The sequence below is a fragment of the Xyrauchen texanus genome, chromosome 40 (assembly GCF_025860055.1).
Source record: "Xyrauchen texanus isolate HMW12.3.18 chromosome 40, RBS_HiC_50CHRs, whole genome shotgun sequence".
NCBI classification, from domain to species: domain Eukaryota; kingdom Metazoa; phylum Chordata; class Actinopteri; order Cypriniformes; family Catostomidae; genus Xyrauchen; species Xyrauchen texanus.
In genome coordinates this window covers 35,391,719-35,415,138 of record NC_068315.1, presented here as the reverse complement: position 1 = coordinate 35,415,138, position 23,420 = coordinate 35,391,719, and the positions used below count along the sequence as shown (strand labels likewise).

General features: G+C 44.0%; 1 protein-coding gene across 7 annotated transcripts in view; it reads right to left on the bottom strand.

The window, feature by feature from the left end:
• LOC127633545 (pleckstrin homology domain-containing family A member 1-like) overlaps positions 1–23,420 on the bottom strand; it is a 105,603-nt gene that overhangs the window by 42,124 nt on the left and 40,059 nt on the right. For 5 of the 7 annotated variants that reach the window (XR_007969222.1, XR_007969221.1, XM_052112724.1 and 2 more), the window contains exons 8-10: positions 18,078–18,146; positions 12,582–12,646; positions 10,335–10,398 (exon numbers count right to left, since the gene is read on the bottom strand). Coding sequence is in view for 5 of the 7 variants with exons in the window: in XM_052112724.1 (XP_051968684.1) it covers positions 10,335–10,398; positions 12,582–12,646; positions 18,078–18,146 (198 nt within the window). In the remaining 2 variants the exon portion in view is untranslated. The remainder of the gene's footprint in view (positions 1–10,334; positions 10,399–12,581; positions 12,647–18,077; positions 18,147–23,420) is intronic. The other 2 variants (XM_052112727.1, XM_052112725.1) reach the window with 2 other exon arrangements.

Genomic DNA, 23,420 nt, shown 5'->3' with positions numbered 1-23,420 from the left:
GCGTGATCAGGAGGGCCATCTTCAAGGAGAGGGCTTTGAGCTCGACTGAATTAAGCGGCTCGAAGGGGGGTCTCTGAAGGCCTGGGAGAACCACTGAGAGATCCCAGGACGGGAACAGACTTGGCCTGAAAGGTTCAACCTCTGGGTGCCTCTAAGGAAACTGATAATCAATTCGTGCTTACCAAGGGACTTGCCATCTACTACGTCATGGTGGGCTGCGATAGCAGCGATATACACCTTCAAGGTGGAGGGGGACAGCCTCCCCTCCAGCCTCTCCTGCAGGAATGAAAGCACTGACCGAACTGCGCATCTCTGCGGGTCTTCAGACCTGGAAGAACACCAATTTGTGAACAGACGCCACTTGAGGGCATAAAGCTGCCTGGTAGAGGGAGCACTGGGTTGGTTGATCGTGTCTACGACTGAAGGAGGTAGACCACTTAAGTCTTCCGCGTCCCGTCCAGGGGCCAGACGTGGAGATTACAGAGGTCTGGGCATGGGTGCCAGAGGGTGCCCCGTTCCTGAGAAAGAAGGTCCTTCCTCAGGGGAACTTGTCAGTGAGGTACTGTCACGAGGAGCTTGAGATACGAGAACCAGGTCCGGGTGGGCCAATAAGGAGCCACCAAGGTGACCTGTTCCTCATCCTCCCTGACCTTGCACAGCACCAGTGCAAGAAGGCTCACTGGGGGAAATGCGTACTTGCGCAGCCCCCGGGTCCAGCAGTGTGCCAGCGAGTCTGTGCCGAGAGGGGCCTCCGTTAGGGAGTACCAGAGCGGCCAGTGGGAGTTATCTTGGGAGGCAAAGAGATCTATCTGTGCCCTGCCGAAGTGGCCCCAAATCAGCTGGACCACCTAGGGGTGGAGCCTCCACTCTCCGCTGAGCAAGACCTGTCGAGACAGCGCATCCGCCGTCGTGTTGCAGTCGCCAGGGATATAAGTGGCGAGCAGCAACCTGAGTCGTGGCTGACTCCAAAAGAAGGAGATTGGCGGACGAGTTGTGAAATGTGACTGGAGCATACGCCGCCATGGCGATTTATGTATGCTACCATGGTGGTGCTGTCTGAACAATTCAAGACATGCCTGCCCCGAATCAGTGGGAGAACCTCTGCAGGGCAAGGAGTAAAGCCAACAAGTCAAGGCAGTTGACGTGCCAACACAGGCGGGGCCACGTCCAGGAGACAGTGGCTGCGTGCCCGTAGCACACGGCGCCCCAACACAGTTGAGAGGCATCTGTGGTGTCTGGACACCTGCTGTAGGGGGACTCCTGTCCACAGAAAACAGAGGTTTGTCCAAGGGTCGAAGGTCTGATAGTAGGAAGGGGGGATTAACATACGGTATGTGCCGCAGCGCCATGCCCATCTCGGGACTCAATTCTGAAGCCATTGCAGAAGCGGTCTCATCTGCATCGACCCGAGCGACAAGGACACCATATGCCCAGGAGCCTCTGGAACTGATTGAAAGGAGCTGCTGTTCCTGGCTTGAGGCGAGCGAGGCACCTGAGCACTGACTGCGTGCGCTTAGTTGTGAGGCGCGCTAATATTGGGACTGAGTCTAACTCCAAGCTGGGAAAAGAGAGGCTCTGAACCAGAGAGAGCTTGCTTTTTTCCCAGTAGACCTGAAGCCCCAAACGGCTGAGGTGCGCGAGCACCTGGTCCCTGTGAGTGCATAGAAACTCTCGAGTTTCTAGAGTGTGCTGGGATGAGCCAGTCATCGAGGTATTCGAGTATGCAGATGCCCACTTCACATATCGGGGCAAGGGCTGCATCTGCGACCTTGGTGAAGACACAAGGGTACAGGGATGAGCCGACGGGGAGGACCTTGTACTGATACGCCTGGCCGTCGGACGCGAGCCGTAGGGAGGGTCGACGCTGAGGCAGAATGGAGACATGAAGTACGCGTCCTTCAGGTCTACTGCTGCGAACCAATCTAATGCAAACGCAGGTTATAATTTTTTCTGTGTGAGCATTCTGAACAGGAGTTTGTGTAAAGTCCGGTTGAGAACTCGCAGGTCCAAGTTTGGCCACAACCCACCGTGGGTATGATGAAGTAAGAGCTGTAGAGACCCTTCTCCATCTCGGCATCTTGGTGCTCCATCTTAGGGACAGGCTCTAACGCATCTCTGAATAGCAGGGTCGTAACCTCTGTACGTAAGGTGCTGGTATTGCTGCCGCGCATGCAGTGGACTGAATACTGCCGAGACGAGGCGGGAGCCCGTCGAACTGAATCGCGTAGCAGAGTCGGATAGTCCTGACCAGCCAACGCGACTGGCTGGATAGCAATGTCCAAGCTCCGTGAGAGGGGCACTAAAGGGACGATTGTTTTTGACATACCGGGTGGGGCTTCGCAGCGGGGGAGCAGGTAATAATGCGTCGGGAGGCAGAAGCGCGTCACGAGGCTTGGGTGCTGAGAAAGACTCAAATACCTTGCTCTGCACACCCGGCAGGAGGCAGGTTAGAGACTGAGGAGGAGGTCCTGTAGGGACGTTTTCGGAACTCGTCAGCGCTGGCCTGCTGGGGCTGGACAGTCGCGGGTCTGGAGGCGATATGATTGCTTCCAGGGAGCCGGGACTGTAAGACTTTGGTGCTGGGGTGCCGTGAGAACGACGCGTGCCAGTTAGATGACCCAGGAAGTGAGGAAATCGCTCTTTTATTAACCATATGGGTAGCGCAGCCCAAGGGGGTGTGGCAACAAAGAATAAGGAAAACAAGGGTTTCCCTCCAGGCCCTCCATCAGGGGACGGAGTGGTATTGTACCAGCTCCAGAGCAAACCTCTGACTGCCCAGGTCTTCCATCTCAGGGGGGCCTAGGAGCTTCACAGGTCCTAGAGGGGGTCCAGAAGACAGGGTCCTGAAGATGGAGGCGTACACCACCTGTGGATGCTGGGGCTGAGAGCTGGGCCTGTTTGAAGTGGAGCTGCCTGGTTTAGTTGCAGGGGGCACCCTTGGCGGTCAGACGGGGAGCGGGCTGCGTTGAGGCGGCGGCGCGGCATGATGTGCTTCCGTCTGTCTTTTGACTGCCGAAAACTGCTGGGCGAAGTCGTCGACGGTGTCGCCAAAAAGGCTGAACTGAGAGACGGGGTGTTGAGAAAGGGTACCTGGTCACGGTCACGCATCTCGACCAATTAAGCCACAAAACGCATTCCTGGACCATGAGGGTGGCCATCGCCTGCCCGAGTGCTTACGCTGTGACCCTCATAGCTCTGAGAGGTTGGAGGCAGGACGCAGTTCCTGCAGCAACATCGGGATCGGGACTACCCATGTGCGGAGCTCGGTGAACTTGCAGGAGAGCCACGGCATCCAGGCAGAGGCGGCCAGTCCAGTGGCACTGTAGGCTTCACAGTCAGTGACGATGTTGTCCTACAGGCCTTGGAGGGGAATACCAGGCGATCCAGCCAGGTGGCGGCGTTATCGGGACACAAGTGGATCGCAACCGCCTTGCCCACCTGAGGGACCTCTGTGTTTCCGTGGACCGCCCGATAAAAAGTACAGTGGGGTGCAATTTTGCACCCTTTTGTCATTTAATATCAAAATATTAATTACAAATTATATTACCAGCATAACAAATTTGTTGAAAAATTTACAAATATTCATTAACATGAATTAACAAATATTTGAACATTTGTAGAGCTGTTTGATTCCAGACATTTCGACAGTTCCACAAAGACAGCCCCCTCTATGTGCAGTATTGTATAATTATGTATACTGTTTTTGTATAATTTATAATGCTGATTCTTCAGGTATATGGTTAAATAGGGTAGGAAAACATAAGCCTCTGCTTCAACCTACTCTTTTTTTTTTTTTTTTTGTTATTTCAGAATTGTAAAATTTACCAGATATATGAAATTGCAAATTGACCAAGAGATGTCCAAGAGATCTTTTGCAGTCATGATGAATCTGTGAGTTGAACCGAATAATAATTTTAAAAGGAGTCTGGTAAAATGTATTTATTTATATTAAAGAATAAATAAACTGACTTACTTGAAGGTGATTATTTTCATAAACATCTGATTCCAAGAATCTATTCCAGACTTATTTTACATATACTGTATATTGTTGTCAATGTGTATTTAAATGTAATTTGATTCCATAGAATGATTTGGTAACACTTTACAATAAACAACCTATATTTTAAATGTAAAATTTATCCATCAAATATTCTGAGCAAAGTCTCCATCACAACGAATGAACAATCCCAAACAAAACACAAACCGGGCACTTACACAAAGTCTTTCTAGTTTTCAGAACAGAGTAGAATAACGATTGCTGACAAACTGTTTAGTTAATTACATATTTTATACATTTTTGACAAACACAAAAGCTATTGTTGACCAGCACAAAACCTGCTAAACAGGGTGCAGAAGTTATAAAATCTACAGCCAACAATTGGGAAGGAATCATTTTCACAAGCTTAGTGATTTGAATCGTAATAGGAGTCATTGGATCATCTCATACTGATGTGTCGCTTATGGTGTCCCGAACACTAGCTCACTGACTAATGTGCTCAATGCAGACCTTCCCCGTTTTAAAATGCTGTGTTTTGCAGTTTAGCAATCATGCCATATCACAATTTTTATCTTAATTCAATCCATATTGCTGCCTTCATGAATATCATACCAGTGTCTCAAAGGACAAAGTCTGCAGGTTTTAAACCGTCTTGGAAGGTTTTCGTAAAGCAAGTGCTGCTTTCACATCTGACCTTAACAAAGAGATGTTGTGTCCTTAACACTGCTTTTCCCCCATTTACACTGCTGTGAAAAAGTATTTCCTCCATCCTGAATTCTTCAGTTTTTGTATACAGTACCTTGTAAAAGTATTCAGACCCCTGACCAATTCTCTCATATTACTGAATTACAAATGGTACACCGAAATTGAATTCTGATTGACATTTTATTTTAAAACACTGAAACTCAAAATCAATTATTTTAAGGTGCCATTTGTTTTTATTTTTTATGAAAAACAAAAAACTGAAATATCTTGCTTGAATAAGTATTCAACCCCCGACTATTAATATTTGGTCGAGTCACCTTTTGCTTCAATTACCGCTTCTTTTGGGGTACATATGTACCAGCTTTGCACACAGTGATGAAGTGATTTTGGCCCATTCTTCTTGGCAGATTTGCTTCAGGTTGTTCAGGTTGGTTGGGTGACACCTTTGGACTGCGATTTTCAAAAAATGCCACAGAATCTAAATAGGATTGAGATTAGGATTTAGATTGGGCCACTGTAGAACATTTATATTTTTGTTCTTGAGCCACTCCAAAGTGACCTTGTGCTTGGGATCATTGTCATGCTGAAAGGTGAATTTCCTCCCAAGCTTCAGTATTTTTTTGCAGACTGAAGCAGTTTCTCTTTTCTCAATTTCTCAATTTCCCTATATTTTGCTCCATCCATTCTTCCTTCAATTCTAATGAGATGCCCAGTCCCTGCTGATGAGAAGCATCCCCACAGCATGATGCCATCACCACCATACTTCACTGTAGGTTTAGTGAGGCATAGGAAGTGTTAGGTTTGCGCCACACATTTTGCTTTTTGAGTTTTGGCCTCATCGGACCACAAAACCTTCTCCCACATCGCAGCTGGGTCACTCACATGCTTTCTAGCAAACTCCAGACATGCTTTCAGAAGGTACACCATTACTTTCTCTCACAAGTTCCCTTTTTGTTAGAGCACTGGATTTTGAGGGACAGCCTTTTCTTGGCAGTTTCCACTTCCTGATTATTGATCCAACTGTGCTTACTGGGATATCCAAACATTTGGATATTATTTTGTACCCTTTCCAAAATCTATGCATTATTATTACTTTATCTCTAACTTTTGTGGAATGCTCTTTGGTCTTCATTTTCCTTCAGATTCACAGCCTGACCATTGATCCTTCAACAATGGGTTATTTAACCACAAAATGTGATTCCAACTTTAATGATTAACAGGTGGATGACTGGCACTGATGGAGCGTCTTTTTCAAGATGCCTTTCCGTCTGTGTATAATTCCTGGTTGCGGTTGCTATCTCTCAATTGTTTGGGCGCTGCACACGTGCAGACATCCTATTTGCAAGAACATGACCATGACAACGTTGTGGTCATGGCTTTCTTTCGTCAGTGGGAAAGCCACCCCAGTGGCGTTCCTTCTACCTACAGGTATGAAGCTGTGGCGGTTAGCACTGCGGGCAATTTGGGGACCTCAATGGGAGCTTCTCCGCCGGGAAACCCGCCAGAGACCACCCATTCCCCAGCACACTCGTGTGCCCCTGTCGAGTTCTGGGATGAGACTGCCGGCATGTCTCGTGCTCGCGAAGCGAAGAGGATGAGCTCTCAAATCGCAACATCGGAGAGTGGGCTCGTCCAGTCCGATGCCGAGGACTTGGCTGGGCTCCCACCCTCTGGTGCGGTCACCCAGTCGCAGGCGGATGCAGAGTTGGCTGCCATGCTTGGCCGGGTGGCTGCAAGCATCGGGCTGAAGTGGAACCCTCCACCCTGAGCCCTCACGGCTCGACGATTGGTTCCTGAGCCCAGAGCACCACTCATGGTATGGAGAAACTGCCGGCCCAGTATGTGTGCTAGCTAGGCCCTGTACTGGGGTAGGTTGCTCGTGGTAACACAATGTGATGTATATCCCGTGAAATGGTTTCCCCACTGGTAAACCAGTGTCTTCCTTGGGCAGAGACCCATCTGCCCCCAGTCACCGTGTTTGTAGAGCCGCCCCCGGGGTAGGACCCTTTGAGCGGGGTGTGATCTCTGTGGTGTCCTGCCCTGTGGTGTCCTTGCCCCTATATGGCCCCCAGCTTAACGATTTTGTTCCTTTTGGGGAGAAAAAAGGAGAAAAGGCAGCGGCTGGGCCAGCCGGTCCCTGTTTTTGGGCAGCCGACTGTACGACGCTTGTAAGAGCGGGGAGGGGGAGGTTACATGATGGCCTGGTGCACTGGCTACGAGGCACACAATGGTCTGCCCGTCTCGCACTGCCAGTCCACGTAACAGTTCAGCTAGTTGTGGCGTTTTGTACTACATCGACACAACGTCGAGTGAGTGGCAGATAGGGAACATCCTGGTTACTTTTGTAACCTCCATTCCCTGATTGAGGGAATGAGACATTGTGTCCCTGCCACAACACTGAACTACCCGCTGAAATGGCCGGGACCTTGTCTCGGCTCCTCAGCACAAAACCTGAATGAGTGGTAAAAGCCAGCTCGTTGTATACCCGTATGTCCGGGAGAGTGGCATGCAAATTCCACTTGCCAATTCCCATTGGCCTTTTCTCAAAGATCAGAGGTGTTTGGGGATCCCAAGGGCCATCCCTATTGTCACTACACAACACAACGTCTCGTTCCCTCCATCAGGGAATGGAGTTTACGAAAGTAACCAGGACGATAATTAGTCAGGGGTCTGAATACTTTTGAAAGGCGCTGTATTCTAAATCTAACACAAAATACAGTTTTTAAATGATAATGTTATTTATTGAACAAAAAGTTATCCGATACCAACTGGGCCTGTGTGAAAAAGTATTTGCCCCCCTTAGTTACTAAATCCTCAAATCTATGAAACTGCATTCATAATGGTGTTCAGCGGGACTTGACCCACCCAGGTCTGATTACTGCCAGCCCTGTTCAATCAAATCAATACCTAAATAAAACTTTTTCAGCAGCATGAAGTTGACTAAAAGGTCTCACCCTGTAGCACACAGAGGTCGAAAGAAATTCCAGAAACGTTGAGGAAAAAGGTGATCGGAATACATCAGTCTGGGAAGAGTTACAAAGCTATTGCAAAGGCTCTGGGACTCCAAAGAACCACAGTGAGAGCCATTATCTCCAAATGGAGAAAACTTGGCACAGTAGTGAACCTTCCCAGAAGTGGCCGACCTTCCAAATTACCTCCAAGAGCACAGAGACGACTCATCCAGGAAGTCACAAAAAATCCAAGGACAACATCCAAGGAACTGCAGGCCTTTCTCGCATCAATAAAGTTCACTGTACATGAATCCAAAATCAGAAAGACACTGGCCAGAAATGTCATCCATGGAAGAGTGGCGAGGTGAAAACCACTGCTAACCCAGAAGAACATTAAGGCTTGTCCGAATTTTGTCAAATCACACCTTGATGATCCTCAACACTTTTGGGAGAATATTCTGTGGAATAGTGATGGGATGGGATGGGATGGGATGGGATGGGATGGGATGATGGGGTGGCTGTGGCTCAGTTGGTAGAGCGGGTCGGCTGCCAATCGCAGGTTTGGCGGTTCGATTCCCGGCCCACACGAATCCACATGCCGAAATGTCCTTGGGCAAGACACTGAACCCCAAGTTGCTCCCAATTGCAGGCTAGCGCCTTGCATAGCAGCTCTGCCGCCATTGATGTGTGTGAATGGGTGATTGGTACACAGTGTAAAGCACTTTGGTAACATCTAAGGTTAAAAGAAAAGTGCTATATATAAGTGCAGACCATTTACCATGATCCTTTGCTGCTTCAGGGCGACTTGCAATAATTGAGGAAAACATGAATTCTGCTCTCTACAAGGAAATCCTAAAAGAGAATGTCCGGTCATCAGTCTGTGAGTTGAAGCTCAAGCACATCTGGATTATGCAGCAAGTCAATGATCCAAAGCATAAGAGTAAGTCCACCTCTGAATGGCTTAAAAGAAGCACAATTAAGGTTTTGGAGTGGCCTAGTCAAAGTCCTGACTTGAACCTCATTGAGATGCAGGACCTTAAATGGGCAGTTCATGCTTGAAAAACCTCCAATGTGACATTTAATGCTGCTAAAGGTGGCACAATCATCTATTAAGTTTTAAGGGGGCAGTTTTTCACATGGATGATATAGGTGTTTTTATATATATATATATATATATATATATATATATATATATATATATATATATATATATACATAAAATAGTGAGGTGGGCAGCACAGAGCAGATGTGATCTGTGATTAGCCTCTCAAAGCATTTGCTGATGATGAGGGTCAGAGCAACAGGACGCCAGTCATTTAAACAAGTGATTTTGGATTGCTTTTGTACAGGCACAATGGTTGACATTTTGAAGCATGTGGGGACTACAGCCAGGGAGAGGGACAGGTTGAAAATGTCCGTAAAAACACCAGCCAGTTGGTTCGCGCACGCTCTGATGATGCATCCCGGAATGCCTTCTGGACCCGCGGCTTTACGGATGTTCACCCGTCGGAATGATCGGGCTACATCTGCAACAGAGACAGAGAGTGAACCATCCTCTGTAGTGTCGGCCGCGAGTGCTCTCTCCACAAGGGCGATGTTATTTTCCTCGAAACGAGCATAAAATGTATTAAGCTCATCTGGGAGAGAGGCAGCGGTTTTCACGCCAGAGTTTTTATTCCCTTTGTAGTTCGTTATGTTAATTCCACATACTTCTAGAGCCACTTGCTTACTAGGGTTATTAATACAATTATTATTTAATTACTTATTTTTAAACACAATTAACAATCATATTTTATCTAATTATACTATGATGATTCATCGAGATAATAGACATTACAGTTTTATCGTCTGTTAATGCCAGAATATTCTTTAATAAATGGGCTAAAAATACACGTACTGTATATTCACAAGTAGATTGGTGAACTGTTGTTTTTTTGTGTTGTATACTACCTTGTGTGTATGAGTGTGTGTGTGTATGTGTGTGTGTGTGTGTTTGTGAGACTGCAATTGCCACAGCAGTGAGAGAAGTTTCTAATGTGTTGGAATTAGATGTAGGTAGATATACTGGTTTTACCGATTAATCGGTATCGATAGTTGCTTTTTGAAATTATCGGTTATCTGAATGTTTTTTTTTTTTCCCCCAATTTGTATTTTTATTTTTAATCAATGAACCTCATCTGGTGAAATATATTAATATAAAACTCTTCATCTGGTGAATCTATAGGCTATTAAAAAATTTCATTCGGTAAATACATTGTAACTGAGCAAAATCTCTGTCATTTCAAAATAAGATTCAAGGGTGTATTTTAGGCTTGTTTAAGTTAAAAAGTCCCACATTATGTACCAAATCTTAATTTCTCTGGGTATTACTGGGTTTTTGGTCGCACAATAATCTGCTTTTGGGATTTTATTCAATTTACAGCCTCAATGTCTGTGCCGGTGTATAAATAATAATTATATTTTTTATTATTATATAGATCGATTTAAAAATGTATTGGCTGATTAATTGGTTATTGGCCTTTTCCATCACCTTAATTATCAGTACCAGCAAAATCCACTCTCGGTTGAGGTCTAGTTGGAATCATTAAATTATTTCAATATCAAGTTTATACAGTGTAATTACATAAAACATGCTATAGCACATGCATTCAGAACGGTGACATGAATTTTGACGTTCCTACCTGAATGTAGAAGGTTCTTGAGGTAGTGACCAGCTCGAACAGATTGTCTCTCATCATCATATCACTGCAAACAAAAGCGTCACGAGTAAAACCCTCAGCTGTTGAGCACCGATGTACGATGGAAGATCTGTTCTTGTTTCAAATATCTCTCTGCATTCTTCTGAAGGGCCTGCCAGTCTCACAAACTGCAACTAAACACTTAGACATTGTGCATTTTGTCTGATGTAAACATTAAACTTTTGAGATAAATACAAATATTACTAATGTCATGTTAGTCTGATTCACCCTGACAGAACACAAATGTCACAGAGAGGTAATTTGAGTGTTTATGTTTAATGCATTCTGTAATGCTATCTGAAAGTGGCGGCACCAAACCGAATTGCAAATATAATGATTGTTTTCAAAAAGTTTTCCCACACACTCCACTCGTATTCCATTAGCTGCACAAACAGATGGTCCCACCCCAAACTCACACCATTGGTTGAGACAGAAATTAACATGTCGGGCCCAGAGGCGTTTCCAGCATTGAAGGACATCCGGGGCTTAGCCCAGGCAATTTTATTTTCACACTAGCAACCACTTCTCTGTAGTCCAAAGCTGGTGAGAGGGTATTCTTTGAGTTTTGCTCTGGCTGGGCCTGTTTCTACAGTTCCTAAATCTTCCACTCTAGTACTATCCTCGACTAACTCATTCTCTCTCCTCCTCGAATCATCTGTGATGCAAAAGAACAGATACAGCACATAACTTATTGCAAATCAGCTTCAAACAACTAATTCATCAAGTGCTACATATGTCAAATTGTAGATCAATACCATTGAAGAAAATGTATTGGGAAGAGCAGATCAGTGGGATTGCCCTAAGATCTATCATGATTCTTGAATTTTCATGTACATTACCATAAAGTCTTCACAAAAGAGTTATATAATAGTGAGTAAAGTGAGGTAAAATAATATTGAATATAAATAATTAATATTTTTTGACATAAATAGTCAAAATGATGTATAAGATCCTAAGTTAAAGCAATACATGAATGACTTTAGTCTAAGTTCATTGACACACTATGGCATCGAACTGTATATAATTCTCATCATCTCTATGAGAATAATTCATCTATCAAAATCCTTTCATTAGGAGCATTGGGATAAACAATGTTTCACTTTTAACTTTCTCTAAAGTAAAGTGACTGATTAATTGTTCCCAGTTTCCATGCCTGATTCTGGCACAGCTGCTGCTGCTGCTCCTCAGTCTGTTGCTCATCTTTGCTACACTCTACAAAACCATTTAATCAAATCAAGGTGTATATTTACTACAAACTAATATCACAAAACAAGTCACACATACATTTTATGTTAATGCTTATTGGTTATCCTTAGAGAAAACAACACCTGATAAACAAGAAAAGTATACTCCGAACGGTACTGGAACCACGGTCTCCTGCATGAAAGGCAGATACGCTAACAAGGAGGCTAGAGGCTACAACATGTAATGATGGTCGGTAGTGGACCACTTGAGGTTTAGCCTACTGTGGGTGAAAGCCAACCAGATGATAATCTTTAGACTTTAAGGACAAAAACAAATGTGAATTCTTACCCACTGACTTCATTCGGAAAAAACCCACAGCCTCATTTGCTTCATTTTTGCTGTCTTTCCTGCTAACTGCAGTTAACTCGCCACTAAGTAACGTTAGTTGATGTCAACAACTGTGCAAGCTCCTCCCCTACCTGCTGGATATTCAACAGAGAGGAAGAAACGGAGTCGCCCATAGGCTACCAACAGCAAAGGAACTTATTCTATAGGCTAGATTATGCCTATGTCTATTTTTACAGGCTGTATGCAGTATGTGCAAAGCCAAAGCACAATGAAATAAGGCAACTTATGATTTCGGGGGTTTACATAGGCTATTGTCAGGTTTCATATTTGTCAGTCAACTATTCAAAATACATTCGGGGCTACACTCAAAACATTTGGGGCTGAAGCCCTGGCAAAATCGGCTGCCGCCGCCTCTGGTCGGGCCACTAAAACAAACAGAGCAACGTTTTAAAGTGTTTACAATCTTCAGGAAGTCAATTGAAAATGGATTACTGATAGTTGTCTGCCTTTTGAATTGGGAGGGGAAAAGTATTTTTAAATAAAAAAATTACACACACGAATCCACTTTTCTCCAGACATTGTTAAAGAAAAGAAGTTCACATTTTCATTTACAGTGTGGATGATTGTACTAACAAAACCAAACATGCTACAACTGACCTGTGCTTGCACTCCTGCACTCTGTTGACCTCTTTCAGAGGGATAACTCGTAATGGCTCTCGGTCCTGGAGACAGAGACACAGTGTTCATCATTCAAATATTGTCTTTATATCAAGTGACACACTGTAGAAACGCTGTGAAATGTTCCAGAAGTGTAGTGTGAATGTGTAGTGCAGTACAGTCCAGAGAGGTGTGCTGCAGAGAACACAAACCTGTGACTATCAGCCCTCAAATACACTTTATTGACACCTACTTTATGATTAGTCTTTGACCAAACATCTACAATATGGCTGACCTACACACACACACACACACACACACACACACACACACAAAAATGTATACACACACACAGACACACACACACATCAGTATACACACACATACACACAAACATTTATACACACTCAAACATACACAAAAATACACACACAAACATATCATAATCATTAATTTTAAAAAAAGTAAAAAAAAAAATGTTTCAATGTAAAACTAAATACATTTCATTTTTGAGTCACCAATATCAATTAGCTTTTTAAGGGTTACTCCATTTGACCTGAACAAAATGTGCCTTTTATAAAAATTTCAAGATATCTTATCTATACATATATATTTAACTTCACACACGTCATGAGGGTCAAAAGGGGTCTTTATTGTTTTATGTTTTTTGTCACATGACTTTGATTTGGTGAACAAAAGTTCTTTTTTAATCATATTTTAAAACAAAATTGATTCACTGTATATTCGTTTTAAGAAATAATAATAATAATAATTAAAGCTGCGAGCAGCGATGACGGGCCCAAGCCGGTGGCACCGCCACCCCTGGGCCTTTAGGGTCGCCGCGCACGACGGGCAATAACGTAAGCTTCGCTCGACCGTCGAGAAGATGTGTGCAAATTCCAAGAAATCCACATTCAAACCAAAATATCTGACTTTCTGTTGGTCTGTTTGTTCACTTGAGACATAAGGGGTGATTTAAAAGCATTTTGAAAGTGACACACTTCCTTCTGCCAGTTGGTGGCGCTATAACTGACTCACAATAGCAACATCCATGCGATCGGCCTCTTACAGCGAACACACTGCTGAAGTTTCGATCGAGATCAATTAATGTATGCAGAAGTTATAACAGACTTCCTGTTTCTCTTACTGCCTTCTGCCAGTTATTATAGGCTTTGTACTTTACTCACGCTGCAATACCGACGTAGAAAATCATCCTCTTTACATGCTAAAAATATGCTTGGAAACATCACAGTGGGCGGTGCTTACTGTGAATGATACTGAATTGTACTACTGACTATTTAAACAGAGTAATTTTTATATGGTAGGTTTACTATTTTATTATTATATTTTATTGCGGCTATAATGAACAGGCTGCAATGTCAAGATTGCAATGATGGAGTGTGTGTGTGTGTGTGTGTGTGTGTGTGTATTTGTAACCTTAAAGGGGTCATATAATGCCATTTTTGTACAAGTTAATATGAATCTTTAGGGTCTAAATGAAAACTTTGTAATATACTTTTATTAAAAATTCTCATTAGTATTTTAAGAAAACACTAATTTTAACTGCTGAAAAACAGCTCCGTTTTCAGCACGCCGTTTCAGTGCATATGACTTTAAATGATAATGAGGTTTGGTCACCCGCCCCTCCCTCCGTTCTGGGGAATTGTAGTCTTGAATCATATGCATTTGCAAGATGTAAACAGTATTTTGCCAGTATTGTGTTACCATTCATCTTCATGCAGTTATAACTGTTTTTTTTTTTACATTACTTCTTAATCAGTAACATACAAGTAAACCAGGTGTAACTTAGTGTTACCATGTTAACTGTAACACCTGCGTACACAGTTTTTAATAACACAATAACCATAACGCGTTGTTCATTATAAACGTGTGATTATGAATTATATTGAGAACGTCGTAACGTTATGGAAAACATGCCGTAATGTACCCTGAGTGTAAACATTAGCCACATGCAGTTTAGCGTTGTTTTGGTTGAACTCACCTCTGTGTGCTGCTTTTCCTGCAGTTGAGCGTTGTTAAACTCACCGATGAATGGTGTTGTACCCACAATGAGCGTTGTTAAACTCACCGATGAATGCGGTTGCCTATGAACGCGCTAAACCTTTGCTGAGAGGGCACTTTGATATCAGATTGTGAGGGTTTTTAAAAATAAAAAAAAACTGTTGGAGGGCCAGATAAAGATGATCTGGGGGCCACCATTATACTAGCCCTGCCATAGATCATTCATTGTAGCCTATTCCTTTTTATTTTTATTTATTGCAGTCTCGACCCATTCGCAGCAGACGAAAAACGTACGTGCAGGTCCAGCTGTTTCGTTTTGGTGGTGCGATGAAGACTTTCGTCGAACATCAGCACGAACGGTCCCGTGATTTTGGAAATTAGTCATCATCCGCTATTCCAAAGCGTAATGGCTGATGGCTGTAGTTTGCTGGAGACCCTTGACAGCAGTTAGATATTTTTCACTTTTTGAATGAGACTCCAGCGCCCGTACACCCAACATTCCCAATTTAATAGCTTTCTTGCATAAGCAGTAGGCTTCAAATGCGTTATTTGCAACTGGCTTTAACCAAGCACGAAATTCAGATTTTTCAAGCCAAGTATCGCTAAACTTGCACTTCCTCATAGCTGAATAAAATCTGTTTAACGTCTTTCTGTTGTATCCGAGAGACTCGCGCCAATAACACGAAAGCTCAAAGCTGGCTGTTGCATGTTGGTCTATTTTGTAGTCATAATACAGCGAATTATATTTGGACTAGCTGAAATAAGAAACTACAACAGCACGGAAGTAAAAAAGAAACATTCCAAAGCTGCTAGGGAGCATTTAAATGAGATTTACATGGACGTAGGAAAATTAAGACCTGTTAAAAATTATTTAAGACCTAGAACACAATACTTCAGCAAATTTAAGACTTTTTAAGGCCTTAAATTGTGATTTTGAAATTTTAGACTTTTTAAGACTTTTTAAGACCCCATGGAAACCCTGTTTTTTTTTTTTTTTTTTTTTGTAGAGTATTTTTTATTGTATCACCAAAGCAATGACGCTCACGACTCCCGTTGAAGTATCCAGCATCTCTAAGGTCTGCAAATAACTCCATCCAGAACTGAGACCTATATACATTTTGAAGAGTCCTCAAGCTGATGCTTACACCGTGTACAGCGTCACGAGTGGCCCTCGTTAAAATATTGAACGCTAATGATGCAGTATGTCTTGTTTTTCCGTCTGGTCCGCGTCTTTTAAAAACTCCAAACACCGTTCTCAACAGTCAACACGTACAAGTCTTCTTCTTACGTTAAAACAACGAGAATACAGAAAATGTGCTTAGACCTCCATCTAGTGGTTATATTATAGAATTAAAGGAGAAATTACATATGAGACAGCTTTATAACTGAAATAGACAAGTTTAATATAACTATTCTGATAAGTGTATATTTCCAACGTCATGTTTGTGTTATCCGTTTCTGTAAGTTTTTGTGACGTGTTTCAGAAAGATAATCGCTTAGACAGAGTAATAGTTTATTTTCATCTTAACCGGACATCACAGTTGATCAGTGAAATAATTAATAATTCAATATATTGATACCGATTTCTTTATCAACTGTTTGTTCAATTGAGACATAAGGGGTGATTTCAAAGCATTTTGAAAGTGACACACTTCCTTCTGCCAGTTGGTGGCGCTATAACTTTGACTCACAATAGTCACATCCACGCGACCGGCCTTTTCAAGTGAAGAAACTGCTTAAGTTTCATCGAGATCAAGTAATGTATGCAGAAGTTATAACACACTTCCTTGCTGTTTAAGCTTCATTTATGTGCTTTTTTGAGCTTCAAAGTTCTTGTGCAATGTGTTCCACATTCAAACCAAAATATCTGACTCTAGGTCAAAGTATGAAACCAATACCCCACTTTTGTCTGAAGGTGGCGCTACTGAGCCCCTGCACCAGGCATCAAAAAAGAAAATTCAAGTTTGAAGAGCTGCCACAACAACAGTATTTAAGATATCAATAATCCTTTCACACGTCTACATCTGCCGTGTGTTTACATTATACACCTAAAGTTTGAAGTAAATCGTGTAACAATAAGTGGGTGATTTTAAAGCATTTTGAAAGTGACACACTTCCTTCTGCCAGTTGGTGGCGCTATAACTTTGACTCACAATAGTCACATCCATGCGATCGGCCTCTTACAGCTGAACACACCGCTGAAGTTTCATCGAGATCAATTAATGTATGTAGAAGTTATAACACTCTGACTGTTTCTCGTTTCTCGCCATCATTTCGTTTCCTCGCCACGGCCAAACCGTTGGAGATATCAAAAATCTGCCGGCAATTTTTCATGGTCAATGTCTTGACATCATGCTGACCGAGTTTGGTGGCGATTGGTGGAGTTCTCTGGGAGGAGTATTCCAAATTCCATTGCGTGCGTTTTCAAACAACCCTAAATAGACGGTTTCCTGTTGGTCTGGGGTAAAAAGTAAAAGTATGAAGGATATATGAAATGATGAGATCTATATGTGTACCGAGTTTCATATTATTACATGCAAGCGTGTTTGAGTTATAGACCAAGTTTTCGCCCCTGTTCCAGGGGCGCTGTCGAGCCCCTGCCACGCCCGGTACCAGCTTCAGGCCGGCCCTAATGACCGCAGGTTCTGACCCGTGTGCAAAGTTTCAAGAGTTTTTGAGCATGTTAAGAGCCCCAAAAGTGCCCTGTAAGTCGTAAAAAAAATAATAATAATAATAATAATCCTAACGAAAACAATAGGGTCCTACGCACTTTGTGCTTGGGCCCTAATAATAATAATAATAATAATAAGAGATTCACCCAAACTACTTGCAACAACTTTTACACCACATGACATGTTTTACTTTAAATATCAGAATGACTTTGAACTCAGAAAGTTCAAATAAGTGTTCATTGTAGCAGAGGTGCGTTCAAGTCATTCTTGTATGATTGCATTTTTGTATGTATTTTGGAGTAACAATAATAATAGATCCAACTTGTCATTCATTATATGAAATACTGCAAGAGATATTTACCACATTTATTCACTAAAATACTGAAATGTTCAGACACGTTCAGATGCAGTCGGCCTGTCCACACACAGCCAGAGGAATACACACACACACACTCTCTACAGGTAACTGGAGGTTACTAGAGGACATATTTTTTAATTGAGGATATCCCAAATGTCCCTCAAGTATGCTGTTGTTAGAGTCTGCTGATTTAGCTATATTGTATCTCCAAACTATAGCAAAGTAATCACATAAAGTCACACAATACAATCACATGTACACACAGGGTCAGCTTCTAGAACCAATGCACAGACTGGACTTTCACTTATCAGATGTGAGCTTACACAGGTGCAAATCACAATGAAAACACAGTCAACAGTTCAAGAGGTTCAAGCAGCACTCAAGGACAACAGCAATGAATTGTACGAGAGAGAGAGAGAGAGAGAGAGAGAGAGAGAGACTGACTGTGTCTGATTTGAAGTAGCTGACTGTGTTGTCGTCCAGCATGAAGTATCTCCTCTTCCAGTTTTTCATCTGAACAGAGATGAAACGACACATACACACATTAATCTTGAACATAGCTCTGTTCCAAAACGCACTGAGCTGCCCACTAGTCAGCATTTTAATGCATCATAGACATAATTGATGTGATTTGATTTTAATGAGGGCTGTTGTGGATTAATTATATAAAAATTAACAAGTTAAAAATACATGAAATAATCATGACTTTATACCATAAAAAGGAATATTCCTTCCATCAGAGCTGTTTTCAGCAGGGGGCAGTGAGCAAAACTCCAGCTGTACAGGCTACACAAATCTTATCTAGAGAACAAACCACACTCAGACTTGCTTGACACTAATGACAGCACAAGATGAGGACGAGTTCTTGCGTTCAAACAGCTGGACGGAGCAAAATTACGAATGCTCTCGAGATGTTTTTCTAAGTTCAATCTTAATTTATTTTGACACAGGGACCAAAAATGGCATGTTTATGATATGATGCAAAAAAGCGCCTGTCTGATGAATGTGTACATTGTAGTGATGTTTCGTTCATGGACGAATCAGTCTTTTTGAACAAATCTTTTAAGTGAACAAATGGTTCTCGTTCACCTCTTTACACGGACACATATTTTGCATTCACTGACACCTCTCCCTTTCGAAGCTAATGATCTCTGCTGCTTTTTTTTTTTGCTAATAAGTTTTTAATGGTTTTCAAGTACAAAAAAGGAAAACACAAATAACTAAAATAAAACAAGACACAAAGACAAACAGTAACAAAAAAAAAATGCAAGATATAATTATGTCTAGGGGTAGAGAAGACCTAAAAACCATTAAAATGATAGAAAAACCAGTAAATATACAACATATCTATATGCATGTATACGTATATACATCCATACCTACACATATACATACTTATTAGATACATATATATACACACACACACTCAAAAACAAAAACATAACACATGCCATGACTAAAAACAGAGTACTCAGTCAACATACAAGGTCTTTGACGAAACTAATAGCAGCTGTCCAACTCTGAATTGTTTTTGATTTTGCCTTATGGAATTTAGATGTAGCTCGTTCCAGATTAAGAACATCCTAAAAAATAAGAGTGCCAGATCGACACAAGACAGCAGTGTGGATCGAACCATCCCTTTAAAATTGCTTTCTTAGATGCCATTGTGTGTGTGTGTGCGCGTTTGCACAGGGTGTGTGTGATGCGTTATGTGCAGTAGGGCGTAGAAGTACTTGTAGTCAGTGCATGTTGCATGTTATGTGCTGCATGTTGTTCCTGCTTGTTACTCTCTGCTTTCAGCTACTGCCACCGGCTAGCCCCCCTAGTGGAGGTGAAAAGAGGAGCCGAGTGCGTAAGTCTCCTCCTGCCGGTACACAGCCTCTCCACCACCAAGACTCCTGCAGTGCCTCCACGTGGCCACACACGGATACTGGGATCCGCGAGGTCCCAGGCTAAACTGCAGGGGATCTCGGAGCAGCAGTGGGCCCCAGAGGCATGACATGCAGGCCCACCGGTGTGTGGACACGCCCTGACGCCTGCCAACCACTGTCCCAGCTAGGGGTCAAATAGCATGGGTAGATGGGGCTCATAGCCTTGGATGGCAACCTGTCTAAGAGAAGGTCACTCTGAAATTAAATCGGGACTGTGAGGAGTTGCACCCCACAGTCCGCTATAAGCATAGTAAAGCCAACCATGGAGCACAAAGACATCCCAAATCCTATACTTCCAACGGCGGGAGTCCGTAGGAACATCGCAGCGGATGGTGGTGCTGGTCCTCCTCCGGGAGGACACCATGACAACGGGACCTTAAACCCCGGGATTGTCCCAGGGAGGGTCCTGTCCGACCACATCACCCCGTCCAATGCACTCATGCGCTGTCGGAGGCCAGTTGTTATGGGAACCTTCAACGCATGCACAGCGAGAGAAGAAGCGAGGTTGATAGAACTTGCTCATTGTGCAGAGGAACGGGGAGTGGAGATCCTGGGGGTCCAAGAACATAGGAGAGTGCACACTGAAGACCCGATACTGTACCACAGAGTGGAGAGAAGCACGTTCATTTTCGCATCAGCGTGGAAGAACGATGCCCAAGCCGCAACAGGAGGTGTAGGGTTAATGCTGGGCCCACGGGCACGTAAGGCTCTACATCGGGTTTACCACCACACCGACAGGATTATGTGCGCAGAGTTCTCGGGTAACCCAGTAACAACAGTCATAGTCGTGTACTCACCCACCAACGTGGCGCCATCTGACGAGGTGGAGAAGTTCTTTGAGGACCTTGTAAGAGCGGTCCGCGGCATCCCAACGCACAACTTCCTGGCAATCCTTGGGGACTTCAATGCGAGGCTTGGACCAGAGGACGTACCCTTCCCTTATCACGACTCTACCAACCGCAACGGCACCTACCTCACTGCCTTCCTCACGGAGCACGAGTTACTGGCGGAAAATACCATCTTCCGGAAGAGAACAGGAAAGAGGTGGACCTTCCGGGACTGAGCCTCAGGAATGCTACAGCAGCTAGATTACATCCTAGTGAGGAAGAAGTGGAGGAACTCCATCATGAATGCTGAGCCATACAGCACCTTTAGTTCTGTGGGCTCGGATCACCGCGTGATCTCAATGAGGGTTCATTTGAGCCTCAGGGCCCCCAAACCAAGTCCCAAAATCCGGTATAACTGGAAAGCTTTCTCAAGTGACCCTGGCCTTCTAACCAGATACACAGAGGAGGTGAGGAGACAATTCCAGCAGCTGGACAGGGGAGCGGAGGCAAGCAGCGAATACAGGAGATTCGTCACAGTGAACGAGGAGGCGACCAGACTGTGCGTGCCAAAGATGGAGAAAGTTAGAACCTCCCTGCGATCAAAACATCCAGAGGTCATAGCAGCACGTGGGATGGCGGAGGAAAGCCGCCTCAACTTTGAGTGGGAACCAACTGAGGAGAGGCGCAGTGAGCTGAACGAAGCCAAACAGTTTCTTTTCAGAACCTATGATACCATCAAAGGGGAAGAACTGATGGAAAGAGTGCGGAGGGTGCAGGCGGCGCATGGGGAACAGCAGTATGGGGAAGCATGGAGGGTCATCAATGAAATGACGGGGCGGAAGAGGACCAAGGAGGGACAGGTGAAGGGACACAGCCCGGAAGAGAGGGTGGCGACCTGGTCAAGCCACTTCAAAAGGCTGCTGGGAGAAACAGCAGACGCAGCTGAGGAAGAGGAAATACCATCAGACCTCCCAAACCTGAACGTCAATGATGGTCCCTTCACACTCGGTGAGCTCGTCAGGGCAAAAGCCACAGTAAGAGTGGGAAAAAGCGCTGGTCTACCCCCAGAGGTGCTGAAGAACTGTGATCTTGATGACATCATTCTAGAGTTCTGCAACCTTGCTCTGCTTCACAATCGGCAGCCTGATATGTGGTCTCTATCAAACATCGTGCCATTGCCCAAATCCGGAGACCTCTCGAAGCCGGACAACTACCGAGGTATCAGCCTGACCTGTATCACTGCGAAAATCTACAACCGCATGATTCTAAACAGGGTCCGGCAAGCAATCCACCCTCACCTGAGAGTAAATCAGACTGGCTTTCGAGTAGGGCGAACTGCTACAACCCAGATCTTGGCACTCAGGAGATTGATAGAGGAGGTGAGGAAGGACAACCTGACTGCAGTCTTATGTTTCATAGACTTCAAAAGGCATTTGACTCGATTCATCGAGGCATGATGGTGAAGATCCTGAAGGCATATAGAATTCCTCCGAACCTACTCCGGGCAATAGAGTCCATGTACTCAGGAACAAGGGCCAGGGTGGTGACTCCAGATGGTAACAGGAGGAGTTTGACATCCTGGCTGGAGTTATGCAAGGGGATACATTAGCCCCCTTCCTCTTTATCATAGTCCTTGATTATGCGCTCAAGAAGGCAATCAGTGGGCGAGAGCAGGAACTTGGCTTTACGCTGACACCAAGGAAGTCAAGTCGGCACCCGGCAGTAGTCTTGACAGACCTTGACTATGCAGATGACATTAGTTTGCTCTCCAATAACATGGAACAAGCTCAGGAACTACTACGCAGGGTGGAGCTAGAGTGCACTAAGGTAGGCCTTAGGGTAAATGCAAAGAAAACAGAGGTCATGACCTACAATGTACCACCGAACATCAACCTCTCATAACAGTAGGAGGCACTGTGCTGAAAGAAGTTGAGGACTTTAAGTACCTGGGCATGGGCCAACTCAACTGAGCAAGACCTAAAAGTGAGGAAGGCACTTGCATGGAGGGCCCTGAACGGCATGAACAGTGTATGGAACTCCAACCTCTCCCGCCAAATCAAACTCAGCTTCTTCTACGCGACAGTAGAGTCTGTTCTCCTCTATGGCAGTGAATGCTGGACCCTGAATCCAACCCTAGAGAAGTCCCTGGACAGGTGCTACACCAGGATGCTGCGTGCAGTGTTTAATATCAGTAAGAGTGTGCATGTAACCAACAAAATCCTGTATGAGGGAGCATCAAGAGTGAGCAACAAGATTGCTGTGAGGAGAATGAGACTTGCAGGACATTGCCGAAGGCATCGCGAGCTGCCAGCCAGCAAGCTGGTGCTATGGGAACCAACACATGGCCATCGGTCAAGAGGACGTCCCACGCTAACATACATGGACATACTCAAGAGGGATACAGGTGCCCAGAGCACCAACGAACTGGCCGGATGCATGGAGAATCGGGATGCCTGGAGGCAACGATGGAAGGCTCGTCTGAGGACGACTTAGAGATTAAAGAAGCCATCAACAGTCTCGAGTCATTTCCCAGTATCAGCAAACCAGGACAGAGTGGAACATCGACTCTGAGAAGGTCAGAAGTTTGATCAAATCACATACAACCAGAGTCATAATGCTAGGACGTTGCCAGAACATATGAATGTAATCACCGAGCGAACCAGTGTTACATTTATTGCATGTTTTGTCATTGGTTAGCTTCATCAAATAAGCCTGACAATGTGTGACATAAATCCTGTGTACCAGCATAAAATGTATCAGTTGATGGGTCAAATTTTTTGATGAAGTCAAAACATGACACCAAATGGTCTCCCAATTCAAATCAGTAACCAAATATCAAGGTCTCTTTGCCACAATAAAAGAGCACCAGAAGTCGGGCTTTTAAATGTATTTAACAGATCATCTAAGAGACCAAACACCTAGTTGAATTAAGTCTGTGCAAGTGTTCAAGCAAAGGATGGTTTTTTTAAGTGAAAATCCCAAGAGACACCATATGCCTGTAAAGCTGATCGTAATCAAAGATAGAAAAA